The 14224-nt window shown below is 39.1% G+C and overlaps 1 protein-coding gene across 10 annotated transcripts in view; it reads right to left on the bottom strand.

The window, feature by feature from the left end:
• Grik1 (glutamate ionotropic receptor kainate type subunit 1) overlaps positions 1–14224 on the bottom strand; it is a 379975-nt gene that overhangs the window by 98338 nt on the left and 267413 nt on the right. For all 10 annotated transcript variants that reach the window (XM_076867150.2, XM_076867152.2, XM_076867151.2 and 7 more), the window contains one exon: positions 5654–5797. In XM_076867150.2, coding sequence (XP_076723265.1) covers positions 5654–5797 — 144 coding nt within the window. The remainder of the gene's footprint in view (positions 1–5653; positions 5798–14224) is intronic.

The following is a 14224-nucleotide window of genomic DNA, read 5'->3' as shown; positions in this document are numbered from 1 at the left end:
GTCTATACCCAAAGGACTTAAAAACAGCATACTATAGGGACACAGCCACATCAATGTTTATAGCAGCACAATTCACATTAGCTAAACCATGGAACCAACATAGATGCTCTTCAATAGATGAATGGATTTTAAAAATGTGGCATATATACACAATGGAATATTATACAGCAACAAAAGAGAATAAGATCATGGCATTTGCAGGTAAATGAATGGAGTTAGAGAAGATAATGCTAAGTGAAATTAGCCAATCCCAAAAAACCAAATGCCGAATGTTTTCTTTGATATAAGGAGGCTTATTCATAGTGGGGTAGGAAGAGAGTGCATAGGAGGAATAGATGAACTCTAGATAGGGCAGAGGGTTTGGAGGGGAAGGGAGGGGGCATGAGGTTATTAATGATGGTGGAATATGATGATCATTATTATCCAAAGTACATGTATGAAGACACAAATTGGTGTGAATATACTATGTATACAACCAGAGATATGAAAAATTGTGCTCATATATGTAATAAGAATTATAATGTGTTCCACTGTCATATAGAAATAAAAAATTAAAAAATAAAATAAGAAAATTCTTTTCAAAATGTGAGGTTGGAGCAAAAATTAAGTGGTTTTAGCTGTCTTGGTAGTTATGTTTGATGTGCCAGTTGCATGGTTCCTAATTGGGGGGGGGGTGCATTTCAGCAATAATCAATTTAATAGGAAATGTACTTTATTGGGGCATTTTGTTTTTGTGTGGGAGTGTCAAGAGGACATCCAAGGAGAAATTTCCAGAAAGGAAGGGACTGAGTGAATTTAAACCTAAGGGAGAAGTTAGGGTTATATCAAAGAAACATCTCTTGAATGAATCAATTTTCCTTCTAGCTTTTGTGAGTGATGATAACTTCTGAACCAATATGTCTACAATACCTTTCTCAGTAATCTTTGTGAGTTTATCTGTTTCAATTAAGCCTAACCACAGCTGCCAAAATAAACTATCTGAAACATCATTTTGTCTCTGCCTCAAGAACAATAGCTTCCTGTCAATCATCAATCAAAATTGAGTTTCTCAGATCAGAAAGCAATTTCCAATTGTTTTTTCATATTTACTTCAATTTATTTCTCACCACTTCTTCATGAATCACTCCATCCAGGCCCAACAGAACTCCTATGCTTCATTTATACTTCTGCTCTCCTGGAATCCAACTGAAGTCTATTTAAAAACTTCACACAAGCATGTTTAATGTGGGATTCAGGGAACTCCTGAGATTGCAGTGGAATCTGTGTGCATTTTATGGGGACAATGGATTTGTGCATCCATCAATATTGATGGAGGTTCTGAGACCCAGAAAATAATTAAGAACCACTGATTTAACCTAAAATCTCTGGTTGTCTGTTTTGGGCCTCATTCATTGCTATTGTTGGCACCCATGATGAGAGAGCTTTCAAGAATCCTCCAGTGTTCGCCTCCACCAAAACTGCTTCATGGGTTACCCCACAGCCAGCTTATATGGCACTCGCTTATGGTATTTTGTTACAGCAGCCTGAAAAGACTTAGGCACTCAACCTGGCTGATTGTTGCCTGGTGTCCTTTCACCCCCCCTGAATAATCATGTGTGTGGTCTATGATCGAAAGTTCCCTCATTCCCTGATATGATTGCCATTCACCTCCTGTATGCTGCATGCCTGTCTTCAGGGAACCCCTGATTTCCTACTGTCCTTCTTTTTGCAAAACACTAGTATATCGTCCTAAACTCCAGTCAAAATAACAATGACATGACACCAAAAATACTAACTGCAAACATGCAGTGCTTACAATATGCTTGGCGATATACTTAATGTTTTCCATTCACTGCCTCATTTCTCCTGTAGAATTTATATTAGTGAATGGCAGAGTTCATATCTGCCATTTTGGGGAAGGACTAGCCCGTGTGATGACAAGTTACCACCTTCCATGGTACACACTTTTAACAGAACCTTCTATTTGATGGTAGCTACTCTTTTCTGAGCAACAACTGCATGAAAGACATTTTGCTAGGTTTTACATAGTATCCATACAAGCATGTGCAGTGTATTACATGTAATCCACACAAGCATGTGCAGTGGGTATTTTTATTCCCATGTTATAGAAGCAGGAATTGAGTAACAAGGTAAATGACTTAAGTTCACACTGATATACACTGCCATTGAATCTCAGGTTCTCTGTTGCCAGTGCTACAGCCAAATGGGTTGATGTATTCCTAAGACCCCTGCCTCACTGTCCCATTGGAATTCATGCCTGGGACAGGACTGGTCCAACCCTTTACTCTGCCTTCTTAAATTGTTTCTGGATGTGATATTCATGCACTGAGTATGTCCTAGAACAATTACATTCACATACAGGCTATAAGCATGTGTTCTTAAGTTTCTTTGTTCAATCATTAATTTGATAATAAATTCATATGTTATTGGGCACTTACTCTTCATCCATTATTGTGAAAATCTAGGAAATTGAGACTTGAATAGCATAGCTTGAAACAGACATTCCCCTCAAAACATGACAGTGTTTTAATAATGTAATAACAGCTGGAGTGGAGGTAAGGAACCCACATTTGTCAGTCAGGGCCAGCAGATAGGAACTAGTGCTTGCATTGAGACATAAATTATTATGTGGTGGAGGATGGGATTTTCAATCAGAGGGAAGAAAATTTAACAGGATTGTATGGCAAGTTCAGGGAGCCCAGCAGGTTTAGCAAGTGTTGGAGAGTGGGAAGGAGATGAGAGAGATGGCATGGGGGATCAGAGGCAAGATCTCTAGAGACCCCACATAACCTGATCAAGGGTATAGGATTTACCCAGTAGTATAGGAAAGCTTCAATGAAACCTATCATTTCTTAACAATGTAGAATTTATATTATTGAATGGCAGAGTTTATATCTGCTATTTTTGGAGAAGGACTAGCCTGTGTGATGACAAGTTACAAGAACATACATAGAGGGTTGAGGGTATAAGCATTTGCTTAGCATCTGTGAGGCTCTAGATTCAATCCTCGGCACCACAGTGTGTGTGTGTGTGTGTTTCAGAGTGTAAGTTATACATATAATTTACATAATGGACTCCCAGTAATTCTTGTTAAATGGGAATTTGTCATTTCTTAAAACATACTTGTTTTGCAAATGCCCAGCAACCTAAACTAACACTATATCATACTCACTCATGCTTCAAATGTTCTTTTTCTCTCCTCTGTCTCCACTCAGCTTCAAACACTGAATGATAGGCAACTTGAGATACACACCCAAAAGGCTTCCTGATTCTGAATAATGTGCATTTATCAGGGATTAGTACACATGCAACCACCTCTGCTCGGGAAGTTTACCTCCTGTGACAAATTTGATCTTCACCCCATAAATTCAATCCGCTGACTTGCTCTTTTACATTCTTTCTAATTCTAGTTTTGGAAAGTGAAACTCCTAAAAGAAAGGACTAGGGGAAGTTTTAGGACTAAGTGCCTTATTTCATGTTTCCTAATAAAACTCTGCACTTGCAAAGTTTTGTTGAGTCATGTGCTCATCTAAAGAAACACCTGCGTTTTCTCTTCTGCATGTTTTAGTTCGTCTCAGAATTTCCTCTGTGCCAGTCTTCCAACAGGCTGGGGCATTGCTCCTGTTACCCACTCCCACAACTCATCTTCTCGGCAGGTACCTATATCCCGCCAAAGGTAGCAGATGGCTCTGTATCTCACGAGACAAAAGAGAGGATGTGAACAAAGGTGATGAGGATTGCTGATGCATTCTCCCCCACATCCTTCCTTTCACCTCCAACTGTGGAGCCCGAGAATGGGGAATTTGCTCTTTGGAGTGAATGAATATAAAATGCTTTCTTGCTTTCAATATGGTCTCTCATGCTGGAGCTCATTATTTCTTTAAACATGCCTAAATGGAGCTTGGTAATTTCACCTTCTTATGCAACTTAAGTACAAGCAAAAAGGTGCTTGGGGTGCTCTGAGTGTTTGATCTCAAGCTTTTATGTAGCTTTTGCCTCTCCTTGCACTGGTACGAGATAAAAGGGAACCAGCTGTTCCCGTGTTAAAGATCAAGGTAATCAGGATGGCAATTGAGGCCATAACCATGATCACTGTGGGGAGAAGAGGAGGCCATGTGATGTTTTTCTATTAGGCACAGTGTGTCAGATTTATGTAGCTGTCAGAAAGGGCATTTCATTTCATGCCTATTTGTGATTTCTTTGCTGTTGTTGCTGTTGCCAGTTTTAAATTCCTGAAACCATTCTCTCAGTCAACTGCTGCTAGTGGTTTGTTCCCATGCCAAGAGAATAGCTAATACCTCAAATTCTTATTGGGCTCCTACACTGTTCTTCATGAGCAGTAGTCTTCCTCTTTATCCACACAATAATGCTGAGAGGTAGATAGTTGTGTTCCCACACAGGTTAAAAAACCTGCCCAGACTCTATTGCTCATGGGAGTTCATAGAGCTGGGATATAAATGCAGATAGACACTGTTGGGACTAGGAAGAAGAGAGTCACAGTGCTTAAAGAAGTCCTTCTCAGTCTTGTGCAAGTGCAGGGGTTACACCTAAAAGTGAGGGCTTCCTTCATTCATACCCCAGTCCCAGTCTTGAAAGCAACCTTGTTTTGGAGGCTGGGGACTTACTCCTTACACATCCTGCCAGTTTCATCCTCACCTTTATGAATTTGAGTCAGCCTTTAATGGGAAGTGGATTGAACAGCTTGAAAGAGGGTCTGCAGGTGCTGAAGAGACCAGAAGAGATTGAGCCCAAAGCAGGCATCTTTCCTTAGGATAACGCATTGGTTTTTCACTTGTACTATCTCCCCACCCCTTTCTTCCCACCTAGGGGTTTGACTTACTCCATCTTCCTCTAGTATGGAGATCAAAGATGGTCTTTACTTGAGAGGCAAATCTCTGTATCCCACAGAGAAAATACCAAAGCCTGTCACGGAATATGGTGCATGTTTAGGCAGGCCTGGCTGTTCCCGAGAGTCTTATTTTATATTGCACAGTCCATAAAGACCCTAAGGTGCAAGTTGGAGACAAATTTAATCCAAGACCCTGTACATATAGAGTCTTGTGTTCGCAGAAGAGTGTCTTTGGAAGCAAAGTTACACTGCTATAAAGAATAGGACATTGTGGGGGATGGTATGGGATCCCAGGACACTAGCCAAGAACTCCCCTTGCCCTGTTGTGCTGAATAAGCTCAGTTAGGACTAAAGTCTTCTCATTGGTTAAGAAATTGCAAAATAATCACAGCACTATTAAGATAAAGAGGTAGCTTTATGGGTGCTGGATAGCCCAAGTTTTAGGAGCCACAGGAATCATGCCTGACAATGTAGAACCTTTCTTTTTCTGTTACCCTTCAGCAATGAACAAACCCTCCTCTTGACTTACTACACTGGGAACAAGCTCCCGTGAGGGCCTGCAGTAGCTGGCATCATGGCTGAAATTCGAGAGAGGGAATTATGACCTGACAGCTTCTTTGAACTTCTCAGCATCACATTAGAAAATTCGTAGCAGTTTTCTAGGCAAATCGTTGACACTGAGACCTGAGAGGACTGGCTGACAACGGCTTCCCCTCTCCTGTAAGCATCATGCCAACAGAAGCATGTGGGAAAGAGCAGTGCTGAGCTGAGGGGCTGTCTGGGCTGCAAGAGACCACCACTTGCCTCTTTGATCAGGTTCATAAATCTGGGTCCAAGGCGCCATGGCTTGTGTCGGTGGCACTGTAGGGAGCTGACAGTCAGCTGCGAGGCCCGGTGGGAGGCAATGGCCACCATGTACACGGCATCATACATCAGAGCTGCCTCAGTCTGTGGAGGAAAACACACATGAGATCTTCAGTTCCCCCTCTCTTACCTTCCTTTACCTCTGTGTCCTGCTTCTTTAATTTTATGTATCTGATCTCAAAAGCAGCTTATTATTCATCTGTACAGTTTCCCTTCTCTGATAGCTCTTTGTCTCCAAAATGATACTTTGCACTCCAGAGCAAATTGGAATCACATCTGTTTTGTTTGTAGTTTTTTTTTTTTTTCTTTTTTAAAGAGAGCAACTCAGATTAGCCACAAAAGACTTGATTCAGGAAACAAATATTTTTGAGCATCTTCCATGTTAAGCATGGTGTTAAGATCAACTACCCTGAGCTAGAAGTTACAGAAGCTCACTATTTCACAACCATATTTTGTCTCTCAGAGTTTATCCACATTTATTTATGTATTTACTGGTTTATATTTGGTAGAAAGAAACTCCTGCAGGTAAAACCTAGGTGATTTCTAGATAAGGGTGCCTATGTCACTTCTGTTTACAAGGGTTGAAAAAGCTGAAGTCAGAGAACTGAGTTCAAGAGCAAGTTTGGGGAGACTCTCTGAGGAAGAGCAATGTGAATTAGAATATGCTGGCTCAGGCCAGCAGGTATTTCCCTGACAGAGATTGAAAGTAGTCATTCTTCCTTGGAGCTGGGCATTTTCTTCCATTCCTCATGAAATTCTTCTCATTTGCAAAGTTTTATATGATGCTTACAGAATTTTATAAGAAATACTGCTCTGTGGTTTTCTTTGGGGATAAAATATTAAAATACCTTCACATTTTACTGGAGGGGTTTCATTGCAACTTTAAATACATTATTAGCTCATTTGAAATTCTCAACTCTCCAAAATAAGCAGTACAGATAGGTAAAGCTATTTATTATGTGAAAAAAATGACCTCTAGGCAGGATATTGATTTGTGGAGGGCCATAAGTATATAGTGAATAATTTTCAGAGTTAAGCCTAGAATCCACTTTTTTTTTTTTTTTTTTTTGCAGTTAGTTGATTCATTCACCACTTGCTATGCATTGATTATGTCTTGATGGAGGTGAAAGAGAGAATAGAGATTAATATATATTTTGTCTTGTCAATCTTTGAATCCTGATACCTCCATTTTGAATCCTTATTTTTCTGGGCATACTCAGTCCGTTTGATTTTTATTTGGATACAGGATCTTGCTAAGTTGTTTAGGGCCTTGCTGAGTTCATGAGGGGGGCCTTGAACTTGCTCCTGCCTCTCCCTCCTGAGTCACTGGGATTAAAAGCATGCACCACTGCATACAACTCCTAGAACAGTTCTTGGTACATAAAACCAATTTAATAAATGTTCACTGAAGGCATTAATGTTACTTAATACTATCAGATAAAATAAGGTGCATAATCCCAAAATAATAAAATAAGGTGAATAATTCTAAAGTATTAAGATTAATCATTTCATTCATACCTATATAACATGCAAATATCATATAGAGGTGGTGGCGATTGCTAAAGCTTTTAAAATTAAAAATGCTTTCTAATTTCAATTCAAGACTGACATAATTCATTTTGTAGATGAGAAAACTGAGGCTCATAGAAATTAAGTGGAAAAGTCTACTCTACTAATCAGTTGCATGGCAGACTTTAAATTCATGGCTACTTCATTCTAGCACCCATTGTTTTTCACCACTCTGCCATTTCAAATTGGGTTAGTTGGGAGAAAGCAGGCTACTGGAAGATTGAGATCTTGTAAAATGCAATCAAGAGCATTTGTTGAGAACTTATTGTATTTCAAGTCCTGTCATGAGTCCTTTAAAAACACTAAATATTCACCATCACTTTTACTCCATTATAGAAAAGAAATGAAGAGGTTAAATGGTGGGTAAACTAAACTGGTGGTGGGAAAACCAATATTGAAGCCCCAGAATTTGGTAACGGAGTGTATGCTCTTATTCATGAAGGTGTGTTACTTTTTAACCAAGTTACTTGTCCAATGGTTTAATCATTACAGTAAAAGCACAATAATAGCTAATATTCATTGACATTTTTCTACATGCCAGGTACCATAAGCATTTTAAGTATGTTAGAACCTTTAATTGCTAAAAATCAAACTTTTGAAATGGGCATTGTTTCCATTACAGACAGTGAAATTGAATCTTTGCTTCAAGTTGTATAGCTGGTAAGAAAAGGAGTAAGAATTCCAACTCAGAATGCAAACTCAGATTTTAGAACTCACACTCATAGCTGCTACACTGTGGCAATCCAGACTTTTTATCAGCAGAATATATTCTTTTACAAATTTGAATGTGCAAACTCTTCCCTTAGTATCCATGGGGCATTTCTTGCAGGACCTTTCTTGGAGAGCAAAAATCTGAAGATACCCAAGTCCCTCACATAATGGTACAGTATTGGCTTGTAACTTACACATATTCTCCTTATATACTTTGAATGATCTCTAGATTACTTATAACGCTTAGTACAATGTAAATGCTATGTAAATAACGGTTATACTGTGTTGTTTAAAGAATAGTAAGTAAAATTCTCAGATGCTCAGATACATATCTCTTTCTTTGTGTGTGTATGTGTGTGTGTGTGTGTGTGTGTGTGTGTGTGTGTGCGCGCACGCACGCAATACTAGAGATTGAACCCAGATGGGCTTAATCACTGAGCTACTTCCCTAGCTCTTTAATTTTTATTTTGAAACATTGTCTTGCTAAGTTTCTCAGGCTGACCTCTAATTTATGATCCTCCTGCCTCAGCCTTCCAAGTAGCTGGGGTTATAGAAGTGTGCCACTGTGTGCCCAATTCTCTTGGATGTTTTTTGATTCACTATTGGCAGAATCATCAGAGGTGGGACCTATGGATATGGGGAGCCAACTGTATTCATTAAATGACTGAGCGACTGATTTGATAGAGAAGTGTAAACAGTGAAGTTCTAATGGTCTAAATTTTCCATAAACTTAGTTTAGAATGAAATTTGACTTTCCTTTTTAAGCTGCCTCCAGACTGGTATGGACAATAAAATGGTTCAAAACTATAGATCTGATCAGTGCTTTTCAAATCCAAAGAAAACAATTAATTCTAAAAGCATGCTACTCCTTGACATAAAATGTGTTTTAGATGGGGGAACATTTATACTATAGAGCACTAATAAACCACCGTGGCATGTCCTCCTCTTTTCTGTTTAGTGCTGGAGGGCTGCATACTGAACAGAAACTCTCAAGTCATTTTTGGTAATAGGTAATGTAATAGACACTGGCTAGGTTTAAATTTTTCTTCTTCCAAATGTGTTTATGCTCACATTTGATATATATCAAAAGCCTGGGTGAAATCACATTGCTCAGTGCTCCTAAGAAAAACTTTTTACCACTACCTGGATCATGAAATAAGAATACACAATGTTTGGTTATTGCAATTTGTAGTAAAGCATTATCTCAGCAGGCTTAGGGGTGTCCAAGGCCTGCATGTTCCAAAGAAAGGACAGCCCTTGACTGGCTCCTGGGAGATGACTTTTAAGCCTTTGGAAAACCTTATCTGATAAGAGAGTTTCTGTATTGCTGGAGTCTTGGGTCATCCAGACAATGTACACTAATGTGATTATGGTATGTGTCTGGGGCTCTGAACCATGCTGTATCAATTTTATCTCTTGAAGTTTTGGAGACTGAGGTTATCTATGTGGGTGCTCTATGCTTATGTGAATGGCCTCCAATTATGACATTGGACACCAAAGTTTGGGTGAGTGTCCCTGGTTAGTAGTACACCATGCACATTGTCACACATCATTGCTGAGAACTGAATGCTTTCTAAGTGAGTTCACTAGGAAAAACCACATGGAAGCTTATGCCTGGTTTCTCTTGAACTCAACCATTTGTGACTTTTTCCTGTGGTGATTTTACTCTGTAACTTTTTATTGTATAAACTGTTATTGTGAGTATAAGTTCTATGAATCTTTTTGAGCAAACCATCAAACCAAGAATGGCTGACTCCTAACACAAACCAATGAATGTCATCTCACCTTTGGGACAGGATTGCTGCCTACCTGGGATGTAATTGCTAGTGAGAAAAGCTGGAGGAGATTGGAATTCTGGAGAGAGATCTACTCTTTGGAGAGCAAATGGGCAAGAAGCTAGGTTTTCCATTTTCTGTCCCAATTTGGAAACATTTGCAAACCTGATATGAATGGACAAGGCACTTTTCTAGTAGAGAAGTGCTTCCAAATAACATCCTTTCTTTCTAATTTCCTGACCTGTCTTTTTGGCTTGGTGTTAATAAGTTCCTCTATTAAAATCCAAATTATCTAACCCATGGTAGCTTTAACAGGAATTTCCCACTTAACACAGTTGACTAGATTTCCTCTTTTCTGAGAATTGTCTCATTGAAGTGATGAGGATTTGGGTACTGGTGGAGGACTAGTACTTTTCAGGAGCCCTGCTGTGGAGCACATGCCTGTGGAAGTGGATGCTGCTGAGGAAGCCAAAGTGGCAGAGGAGGAGGCATTGCTCATCCTGAGCACCTGAACACCCAGGAGGTAGAGACGAGTCATCCACAAGTAAGCAGGATTTGGAAATGAGTTTGAGAAGGTGGTGAAGAGATCAACACATATTCACAATCAAGAAATTCAGTAATTAGGACAGCAACTCCAGCAGGTTTAGTGAGGTTTGGCAAGAGAGGTTGGCATAATTTAAATCTCAGTGAACATTTATTGACTTTTGAGAGAGACTAAGCAATAGGTGAAAGAGGACTGTATGTGGAGGTGGAGAAAATAGCTGAGTAATTGCACAGGCATACAAGGTCATACAGGCCTCAGGTAAGGGTCCATCATGGGTTACTGGTACAACACAAGGGATGGGTCTCCTGCAAGTAAATAGACTCTTTCTTGAATAAGGCAGAATACGATTCTGCCTTGGCATTTCAGAATGTCTTGTTCTTTTGTTGACTATTGGCAAAACAGCTAGTATTATAAAATAAATTCTGTGTTCTAGAAGGTTTGTGTATGTTCTCTAATTTAAGTGGTGGAATGATACGATAAAGTATTATTATACAGATTTATAAGCCAACAGACAGACTCAGAGAGGCTAAATAACTTGCTCAGATCACCTAGTTGTATTCAGGAGATACAGCCAAGTCCTAAACCTAAGCTTTCTTCACCTGAAAGATCTTCATTTTTCTACTAATCCAGCCTCCTGTTGTCTTTCATTACAGGAGTAGCAGTGGGGACTCAGGGTGTTTTTCTGAAGATATCTTCCCTGTGGACCACAATATGGGAAATGGTACATGGCAGAGATCAGGGTAAAGCTGCTGACTCAACTTCACCCTGTGAGTGCATTTGAGCAACGGAGAAGGCAGATGGCAAATCAGTGTTTTGTTGCTTCTGTGCAGAATTGAGTTATTCACACCTTTGGTCCCCCATCAGAAGAGAATCCATGTGAGTGGAATGGGCCACTCCATTATGCTATCTATATCCAAAGCCAACAGGTAGGAACAATCCAAGGGCTGAGAAAAAATTAAACACAGTGAAAGGAATGAAGTAGATTTAAAAAAGAAAAGTACACTAAACTTCCCAAATGTTAACACTTTAACTGATAAAACGCCCTTTTTAAATCTCAAGATGTTTTTTTTTATAGTGAGTTCTACTGTTTTCTAACTCTATTCACTCAGTAACAGTTTTCTTAATTAACTAATTTTAACTGTATTTTTAAAGTCAATATGTTTCTCTTTAATTAAATCTATTTTTAGGTCTAGAGTCAAGAGCTTTTGAACTTGGGTATGACTGACATCTCTATTTTCAGACTTGAATGTGTTTTGACATATGTGAGAATATTCTTTGAGATTTTTTTTTAGTGTTTTTTTTTTTTTTTTAGTGTAAGACTTTTTAAATAAAGGACTTAAGGGAAAATAGGAAAGTCTTAGGATAGAAGTCAAAACATATGGGCTTTTCTAATATTATTTCCTAATTCCTATATTATATATTTATATAAACATCTCTAAATGTATGTGGCATCTGGAAAAGTATGACTATAAAAGGCTACCAGGAAATTTACCTTGCATCATAATAGGAAAATAAGTAGGATTTTAGAGAATATAGTTCTCTTATAGTAATGGCAGTACTCACAATTACTTATGGTAATGACATTAAGGCTGGTTAGTTTATGAGAAGTTTTAAAAATAATTGTATTAATTTAAAGTAACCTCTATCTATGTTACTCATGCATATTTCTTTCTTTCCTCCTCCTCCTCCTCCTCCTCCTCCTCCTTCTCCTCCTCCTCCTCCTCCTCCTCCTCCTCTTCTCCTTCTCCTTTTCCTTCTCCTTCTTCTTCTTCCCTGGGGATTGAACTCAGAGGCAGTTGATCATGGAGCCACATGCCCAGCCCTATTTTGTATTTTATTTAGAGACAAGATCTCACTGAGTTGCTTAGCACCTTGCTTTTTGCAGAGGCTGGCTTTGAACTTGGGATTTTCCTGCCTCAGCCTCCTGGGCCACTGGGATTACAGGCATGTGCCAACATGCCTGGCAATATTTCTTATTTTAGGGACTTTCTTTAGACTTTTGTAGAAATATTTCACAGCTACTTGACTATTTTTTATTAACATAGTATATCTCAATGGAAGGTTAATTCATATTCATTTAGTACAGTAATGCCTTTGTTAACTTTACATTTATTGAGGACTTACTTTGTGATAGGCCTTTCTTGTGCTGGGGACAGAACGGAGTACCAAAAGACAATGTATCTGTCCTCGTGAAATTTATAGTCCTGTAGGGGAAGGCGCAGAACCAACAAACCAAAACATAGGGTATGAAGCCATAAGGGTTATGAAGAAAAGGCAAGGTGGAGAGAAAACAGAGAAGAGCTACCACTACATGCAGCTATGTTCATAAGTCTCCCTTGGAGAGGCAGCATTTGAGCAGCCTGGATAGTGGGGGCTCTGGGCAGGGGGAGCAACAAGTACGTGACATGCAAGAATGGACCAGTGCAGAGTCTCCTATGGAGACCTAATGAAACTGCAACCCAAGGGCTTGTCATTTTTAATCTAGAAAAGAAAGAGTTTTAGTAGAGGCAACTGAAGATTTGTTAGCCTTGGGCCTGAACTTGGGGACATGAGGTGTGCCCTCTTGGCCCAGTTCAGTGATTGGTCCATTGAATGTCCCCAGATGTGTGCCTTTCATGCTCCATGACTCAGTTTCCATTTCTCTAAAGTAGCCACATTCAGGGAAAACAGGAGAAGAAGGTACAGGGCAAGACAAAAAAAATGGATAAATAATGAGCAATACTCTGTGTCACATTGTTGGTTTCAAAGTTGTATCTGCGCAACTGTGGGTTCAGATTGTTAGTGGATGCTACATCCTATTACCTTCTTCTTTTTTTTTTTTTCTTTGACTAGTATTACTCTGATCTGGTATTGTTATTCTACCCATTTTGCAGCACTGTGGTGAACCACCTTCTTCTGGTCTAGTAAGTCCCTGCTTTCCTTTTTATAGTTCCTAATATTAACAATAAGAACTCAGCCTTGAAACGCCTCTCTAGGTGGGATGACAGCAATAAACCCTAAGTAGATTAGGGTGTCTCCTGTCCTTTGGGACTCAGCTCTGCTGTGCTTGCTGCCTGTAAGCTTGCCATTAACCCAGGCCACTGGAAGCATCACCTTAGTGATTCCATATAAATTGCAAAGCTCTGTCTCCCTCGTTCTCTGATCTTCCTCATCTCGACAGATATGTATGAACTAGTCTGTCAGCTCAGTATAATTGAACACACAGCTACTTTTTTTTTTTGGGGTAAATTAAGCCATACTTGTGATGAATATTTAATGTTTGGCATGAATCCATAATCTCTGTTAAAACAGCTTCAAACGATAACTCCTTAGTTATATATACCAAGCACAGGTAAAAATGATTGGAAAGCTCACCCTATGATAGAAATCTTGTTGGAAGGCCTGGAGGTGGGTAGAGGATTTTGAATCATATTTGAATTCACTAGAATCACAAATCCAAGAGAAAGAACAGAAAAGCTGACAGTGCCTCTCTCTACTGTTTTCTCCCTCTCTGGTGTTACACTGATATTCTCTACTTATTCTTATTCAAAGCAAGGTTTTAAATCTCCTCAAGGCTCATTTGTACCAAAATGCTTCCCATCATTATCTCTCAGATCGCTGTGTGTTTTATGAGTTATTTCAGGTTTGAAAAACAGTCAGGAACTCTGAACATGGAATCATCCAGAACCACTAAATTCATTCATTTATTTCTTCTTTTCATTTGTTCCTCATAGGAAAAAAAAATCCCAAGTTTATTTCTCTGTGAGATGATACCTTTTAGTTATCAGTAAATCGCATCTTAAAAGCAAGAATGCTTCTCTCTATGATTGGGAACAGAGAATGAAATACTATGCCAATTTAAAATGCTATTATTACCTGCTCACATTCCCAATATCTTTCCCCTTAGATGCCACTGCTCCTACATGGAAAGTA

Source organism: Callospermophilus lateralis, chromosome 10, assembly GCF_048772815.1.
Source record: "Callospermophilus lateralis isolate mCalLat2 chromosome 10, mCalLat2.hap1, whole genome shotgun sequence".
NCBI lineage: Eukaryota > Metazoa > Chordata > Mammalia > Rodentia > Sciuridae > Callospermophilus > Callospermophilus lateralis.
This window is presented reverse-complemented; position numbering and strand designations above follow the sequence as displayed.